Raw genomic sequence first — 7,940 nt, 5'->3', positions numbered from 1 at the left:
GGCTGAGCCGTTTCGAATTTTTGGGGACCAAAAATAACAAAATATATGTCCTCTTACCCCTCCCCCCCCCCCCCGCTTATTCAGCGGCGGTGCAAATTTTATGCAACAATTTGTATATATTCCGAATTTATATTGGAAGACAAATTGGATTCCAGAAACAAACAGAAATGGAAACGGCACGCCTTTATTACCTGGCAAGTGTGACTTTTGCTCAACAGGAGAAAAATTCAAGGTGCCATCACATGCTAAGTTCTGCTGTGGACTTTGGAGTGGACTTATCCTTTAAGAGCAACTTCTTCTTTAATCCCACCCAAATCTGAGTACCTCAATCACCTGTTATAACCGTGTCGATAGGAAAGGCCTCACTTATTTCGACGCGCACGTACGTAACACTAATTTTGAACTGCGAACCCTAGTGGGTTAAATAATTTTGATACGATCTTCTCGCACGTTCTACGTTTAGCAAAAATCCGCTGCACCGGCCACCTCTCTGGTGTGAAAGGTAAGTCTTATGATCTATTCGTTAAAAACCTTTGCAAAAAGTATATATATTGTAAATTATTGTGTCATGTGTGTTGAAACTCATACATGTATGTTCACGAGGACTTTAGCGACGTTCCTCGTCTATACATGTGTCTAAAACTACGGACTTATTACTGGGCGTGTGATGGGAAACGGCGATTGTCTTTTTTTTTTACTTTTGGCTTTGTGGCTTGAAAGGCATATACCTGCTATAACACTCCTTATTGTCCTTTAACAACAATAAAGGTATCTGAATCCAATATTTGATGTTTCCGCTAACATGTTGATGCAACATTTTTCGGGGGATTTTGAGGCCTGAGGGGCCCACCTCGAATGGACTTTCAACAAATTTAGCTAGAAAACGTGATACACTTACTTCGTTCAGAAAACTCACCCTCCCCTCCGAAAAACCCCATTTCTCCTTTCACACATAATATTTCGTGATATTTTAAAAGAATAATCATCTGAACTTTAAGGAAAAGGAAAACTATTCACCTTTTAGTGATATTGGAATTTAGCTTTCTTTTGCATGTTTAAATCACATCAGCAAATGTAAGTATATTTATAATTATTTTCATGAGACATAACATACCTAATAGATAGAGTTTCTATGACACTAAGGATCGTTTAACCAGGAAGTAAATCAAGTATTTAAAATAAAAATGTTTTTGTGATATTGAAAAGTGTAATCATGTGTATTTTGAAACACAACCGAAAATTACACCCTACTTCAAAATAATGGTTTACATAAGAGTGAGCCTATGGTTGCTTAGACAGAAAAAGATGTTTGTCTTGTGAGAGAGGTGTAAAGTGTTGTCCTACTCCCGTTACTAAAGTGAAACAACGATCTTTAATAAGATATAAAACAAATAATTCAATTTTTCACGGTAATATACAAATAATGATTAAAACAGTGTAAATTAAAAAAGATCCTTGTTCATGCAAATTATCCATGGTACACCTTCCACTCATTTTCCAGCCTTTTCTAGCATGATTACATTATTATGACATTTGGAATATTACCAAGCTAGGGTAAACATCTTCTTGCCAATACCTGGTGCACAAAAACAGGGGCATTGCTAAAACATGTTGCAAAGGAAGGAGTGGTGTTAGGCCCAGGTTTACGAAATCGTTTGCTTGATCAAAAAGGTCCCCAGATTTACAAATTCGCCGAATGAGGTAACGCAAAGTTTTAAAAATGGGAACGACAATGGTAGTTTTTGCCAACAGGTGTTCTGAAATAATACCATCCACAGTGACGCCCTCCAAACACTGAAGATTAAAAATTGATAATAAATTTAAACACTATCTGTATGGATGGCTTGCGTGCTTCCAGTGTTTGTTTTCTGACTGTTTGAGACAACCTTTGTAACATTAATATGTGTGTAATTATGACACAAGGCAAAGGTAAATAATGATGTTGCAATTTCAAGAGGTTTGTTTTCCTGACAAGCAGTTCATATTACGATTATGTGTTTAATAGTTTGCATTACTGTTTGGTTTTATGTTACTTTAATGCGCATTATAATATCAACGATAACGATTTTACAATTTCGAGGTTTGTAAAATTTGAACCTCAAAAAAACCAAATATATTGTTGTTTAGTAATTCTATTGACACACTGCCCAAGAATATCATATTTGACGATACCTCCTTGGAAGTTGTTTCATTCATTAATGTTTTAGGCATAACTGTTGATAACAAACTTTCGTGGAAATACCATATAGATAATACATGTAAGATCGTTTCACGGAATATTGGCATAATAGATAAATTAAATTTCATTTTCCGACATCATCCCTACTCATGCTTTATTCATCTTTAATTTTACCATATATGAATTATGGGATACTTGCTTGGGGCAACACGCAGCAAACTCTACTAAATAGACTGTTATTATTACAAAAGAAGTCTCTCCGTGTTATTTACTATTCTGCTCCACTCTCACACACATACCCTTATTTTTTATTAATGGCAGACTATTACAAACAAATGACCTGTATCTACTTCACTTAGGACAATTTATGTATACGTATTCAAAAAAGATCCTTCCACATATATTTGATGCATGTTCCTCCTAAATCGTTTATTTCATGATTACCCAACTAGACGGTCAAACGAGTTTCACCTACCACTCTTTAGAACTTTATTAGCGAAGAAGTCTTTTATGTATGATAATCCTAGATTTTGGAATTCTCTAAGTGAAGGTATTAAAAATAGTTCATCCCTAAATTCTTTCAAGAAAAATCTAAAAACATTTTTGCTTAAATCTTATAGCAATATACAAGAATAATCTGATAACAGTTGGAAATCATCTTAATTTTTCATTCAGGTCTTCATCATCTGCTCGATTAATTGAATATTTATTTGGTCTTATGATCTTACCTTCCCACAATTAACATGCTAACTACCCTTTTTTCGGTCATGATTTGTCCTGCTTCTTATTCTTCCTTCTTCCCCCTTTTTCCCTTTTCCTTCTTATCTGATTTACTTCTCCGTGTTCGTTTCGTGGTTGTACATTGTATGTTGTTTTATAATATTGTCTTGTGTTTTCTAAGTCTTCGTAGGCAAAATTTGAAACATTTTAATTTTTTTCTGGGGGATCCACAAACTACAAGCACTGCTTTTTAGGGGACCCCCCCCCCCCCATTTCCTCAGAAATTTAAAACTTCTTGTAATAATTTTATTATGTGCAAAGTTTATTTGTATAGTTTCCTGAAAAAAATAATTATGTACGGAAAAAAATAATATCTTTGTTTACCTTTCTGTTGGAAATGAAATAAATATGAATATGAATAGGAATATGAACAATAACGAAAAAGGTGAAAATGCTTATTTTCACTGTACCACTTATGCTTGGTTTCAGTTATCTGTTAATTTCAATATTCTTTAGCAATATGTATTTGAAAGGCTGAATAATTAATTTCGTTTCTGAGGAAGATTCTGTACCTATTTTGATATGCAATGCATTACATTGTAGTTATATATCGTTATGGTTAACTTCCATAGGTAAAATGTTGGTTTTTATCTTTTTGTCTAAAGCTGCAGGTGCCATGATGCTTTATAATTACAAACACAAACAGATTTCTCGAAACGCAGCCCAATTGAATGCAGAAAACTTTGAAACTGAATCATAGATTTTAACTAAAAGGCTTTTAAGACAGACAATCAAAATGTCAGCGAATTATAATAGCAATAATAGAAAATGCCTTACAGTGCGTGGCAAATTTCAGCGCAGTTATGATCAAAAGGAAATGACATTTGAGGTAGAAAGAAGAAAGACGTTTAAAGCTTGGAGCAACACATGTCAAGTAAAACCAAACTCACTTGCAAAGGCAGGATTCTTCTACGTCGGGATATTTGACAGAGTGAAATGCTTTTCATGCGGAGGCCAAATCGAGGGGTGGGAAGAAGGGGACACTGCAATGGATGAACATAAAAAGATGTATCCACATTGTCATATGGTGAAGAACCAAGATAAGAGAAATGTCACGATTGAAAAGTGGAATGAAATGCAGAAACGTTTAGGTCAAAGGACTGAAGAAGTGGATGGAGAAATCGTCTGGGGCAAACACAAAACCCTGACCTCTGACGACTGTGTAGATGCTTTTTGTGAAACTTCTTACGAAAAGTTGTCTGCTTCATTTCAACCACTATTTGGTGGGGAGCTAGATCGGCTTAACACATTCCGAGATAACTGGTTGGAAGAATACAAACTACCTTCCTCTGAAACAAGATGGCTGGCAAACGCTGGATTTTACTACACAGGTAAGAGGGAGGCCTTAATGTGAAATGTAAACTTACCGGGAGTCGCAGATCATTTTTCTTTTTGGAGAGGGGGAGGTGAAGCGTGATATATAATTATCATCTCATCGAAATGCCGCAGTATAGTACGAGTCTAATAAAAAAAAATAGAGGGGGCTGTACACCCCTAAATTCCCCTTCCGAAGCCTCTTCTCAAGACAATAAGAATGATATTATATATATACATAGCAATTTCATAATGATTGCATGCGGGTTTAACCCTTTTAATGGAGCTCTCACACTCTGCCGTGTAGGCCTACCGTCCACCTGCCGGGCTATTAAAAAAAAAACAGAGTCCAGAACGTTGGGTTTTTGAGCGAACTTGTCCCCAGCCGCAAAAAAAATTCATAAAATTAATCTTTTCACCGTTTCGTTGCCATCTTCTGACCGTTCTCAACGGGCGCATACCGGGTGTTGAACGTGCTTCTACCGTCTTTACCGCCCAGATTGACTTTTGTTGAAAATTTTGGCCGTTTCCATACCGGGCACATACCGGGTCTCGAACGTGTGCACCGGGTTTGTAGCAGCCACCTATCAGTCACTTAGCGTCCCCTCACCGCTCGGAGCGTCCTGTGAGCGAGTCCCCGGACTGCTGACGTCATGACACGACTGCCATAAATACCCCGATTTGAACGGCAACGGTCAGTCCGCTCTAAATTTTTCATCACCGTTCTGTAACGGGTTATGAGCGTGTTGTGAACGTGTTCATACAGTGCGACGTTTTCATAACGTATTCATACCGTCCTCATACCGTTCAACACCGTCCTCTTGCCGCTTACTTGCGGCCGGTGCCAGCCGCCAAAGTTTTGAACATGCCCGAAACTTTCGCCGGGTCCCACCGGGTGTAAATAAGCGCCAACGCCCTATTAACGTGTTGCCCGCTTTGATAACGAACCACCGTGTGCCCTCGCCGTTCTCCACCGTCCGCAGACATTTTCGCGCACGGTGGCACACGGTAGACCTACACGGCAGAGTGTGAGAGTCACTTAACATACTATCACCGCCCCTCCCCCTCCCCATCTCTCTCTCCCCCCCCCCCCCTTCTCTCTCTCTCTCTCTCTCTCTTTCTCTCTTACTCTATTTCTATGTGTACCTTTCTCTCCGACCTCCCAGTCTCTGACTGCCCCTTTCTCACACATTTTTTCTGACCATTCCTCCACCTAACAGGTCCTGGTGACAGAGCCAGATGTTTCTACTGTAAGGGTGGCATCGAGAACTGGAAAGGGGATGATGAGCCCTGGAGCGAGCATGCCAGATGCTTTCCAACGTGCGAGTGGCTTAAAGAAATGATAGGGAAAGATTTCGTTGATGAAGTACAGGTGAGAATGAAGATCATGGCAATGTTATCACACAGCGATAGAAATCTTAAATCGTTTTGAGTTTTGATATTCCCTTTCTCCGAACAGCGTGTCTAATATTGAAGGAATACTATAATCCGTTCTGTAAACCACCATTACACGTTCATTGTAAATCATGATGTACTATCTGATCCCACATAACGAAAGGATTGAAACCGAATGAATATTGAAGTAATCCTGAATGTCTTTATTTCCTTTCTGAATGAATCGAATGACATCGCAAACAGGGGCGGCGCCTCACAATGTCATTGGTAAAATTGTAATCTTAAAGATAACGTCAACCCCAAAAAATAAGTGTAGGAAGCCGGTCTGAAAAATGAGAGTTATTCCTGTCCTTTGATGTGCAATATTCCTTACAAGAGATATATAAATGATCATAGTCTTGGCATGATGACATGGGCGCAGCCATTTTCTTGAAAATGTGACGTACCAGCTAGGCGAACTTAAATTTCGGTCTCGCGGGCCTCATGGGATTTGGTCTCATGAACAATATTCTTTCTTTCGACATCGTGTACCGTTATTCTCATGGAACTTATCTTATTTCATTTTAAGGATTTCTTTAAGAATGCAAAAGCGAGTGAGCAGGCAGAGAAGAGAGAACCTAAACAGAACCCAGCTGTTTCTACGCAGTCCTCACCATTAGGTCGTCAGAAGACACCAGATTCAGTAGCAGGCGAGTCAGAAAAGAATTCTGTATTTAAAGATGTGTATTCCGGAGCTCAAATAAAATATAAGAAACATTTCAACTTCATAATTCACTTAAAGCCCAACTGCACTACTTGTAGCTACTTGCTACCTCCTGGCCAAACTAGTGCAGACGGGCTTTAATTAACAATTTACTAATGGGTTAACAAATTGTGTTGAAATGGAATGAAAAGGAGTATATCATGGTATCCCTCATGACAAATGAATCAATATGATGATCTAGGTAGTAGTTAACCAACAAACCAAAACTAAGCAAACCATCAAAAGAAGAAAAAAAGACAGACCATAAATATGTCGGAAGGAAACTATTTCACCTTCGTCCCTTACGAGAGTGCCATAGGTTTTGAAAGAAATTATGAATATCATCCCAAGGATCTCTTCATAAGAAAAGCCTTCAAATGTTGTCATGATATTGGTGCATGGGTCTTTGATATTTTCTTTACAGTTTCTGCTCACATGGACAGTCCGACTGTCCAAACGATCGTCAAGGCTGGATACGACCCGGCGCTCGTGCGTCGTGTCCTCGAGGCACAACTACATGTACGAGAAACGGGCCTAAACTTCTCGTTTTCGGACAACTTCATCAAGACTTTGGATGCGGCGGAGAAAGGAAGAACTCAACCGTTGAGAAACCAGTGGAACATTCAGCAAGCACCATTGAACCACAGGTTCGAATTATAAATAAAATCTTATCGTAATCACCTAAACTCTTTTAAATCAGTGTGAGAAAAACCCTGGCTAAAGATCAATGTCTTAAGGCTATAAAGTTGCATTTTGCTATAATGCTGATTGAATCATTTTAAAGATTGGAAGAAAACCATGGAATTGGATGCAAAGATGATACAATTCAATCATATCATAATTGATATTATGAGGGACATTCCAAGTTGAATAATGAAAGATCACAAAGTGGATTGAGCTGTTATTGTGACCATTGCATAAGGTTTTAATTTAGCTAAAACATTAAATGCCACTCCTGATAAGCTTCAAATATTGAATACATGATGGGAAAATATATATATTAATACATTACTCACAATGACAATTTCTCCACACTAAAAATCCAATACTCTTATATTATATTTTTAAAATAAGATAAGAGATGGAAATCCAATAATACATACTAAGGCATCACTCACAAAGACAGTTTATCTAAGAACCAATTCCAATACTTCACAAATATTATTAGAGAAAGACTAAAAAGCAAAACAAAATATTCCTTAAAATAACTAGTGTGCAGTCTAAAATGTCATATATTGAAGTCATCTTATCATATCTAAACTATCATGAAAATTTGTAGTCCAATCTTCGTTTGTATACGTTCTACCTTTGTATAGACACAACAGTTTGCTAATCTTAAGATAAAGGGCGTTCCGGCGAGACGGGAAGATTCACCAACGGCCAAGTCTGACCAAAAGAGCTTCATTACTGTAAAATCTCCGGAACACAAACGTGAGTATAACGTATTGGGGTGGTGACGAGAACTGAGAGGGAAATGAAAAATTGGAAAGGAGAGAGAATTTGGAGAGCTTCTGCTTTATATTGATATAT

General features: G+C 37.9%; 1 protein-coding gene across 1 annotated transcript; it reads left to right on the top strand.

Annotated features, from left to right (window-relative positions):
* Positions 1-355: 355 nt before the first annotated feature.
* LOC100889098 (baculoviral IAP repeat-containing protein 7) lies at positions 356-7,841 on the top strand (the record flags this gene model as incomplete). The annotated part of the gene is given in 6 exon segments (XM_030994502.1): positions 356-502; positions 3,565-4,290; positions 5,494-5,645; positions 6,237-6,357; positions 6,835-7,057; positions 7,727-7,841. Coding segments are annotated over 5 exon segments (1,119 nt in total). The 5' UTR covers positions 356-502; positions 3,565-3,695.
* Between the last annotated feature and the right edge of the window lie 99 nt (positions 7,842-7,940).

Source organism: Strongylocentrotus purpuratus, unplaced genomic scaffold (assembly GCF_000002235.5).
Source record: "Strongylocentrotus purpuratus isolate Spur 01 unplaced genomic scaffold, Spur_5.0 spur5_scaffold_21, whole genome shotgun sequence".
In the NCBI taxonomy this organism is placed as follows: Eukaryota; Metazoa; Echinodermata; class Echinoidea; order Camarodonta; family Strongylocentrotidae; genus Strongylocentrotus; species Strongylocentrotus purpuratus.
Note: the sequence above shows the minus strand (reverse complement) of the source record. Positions and strands in the feature narration are given on the sequence as shown.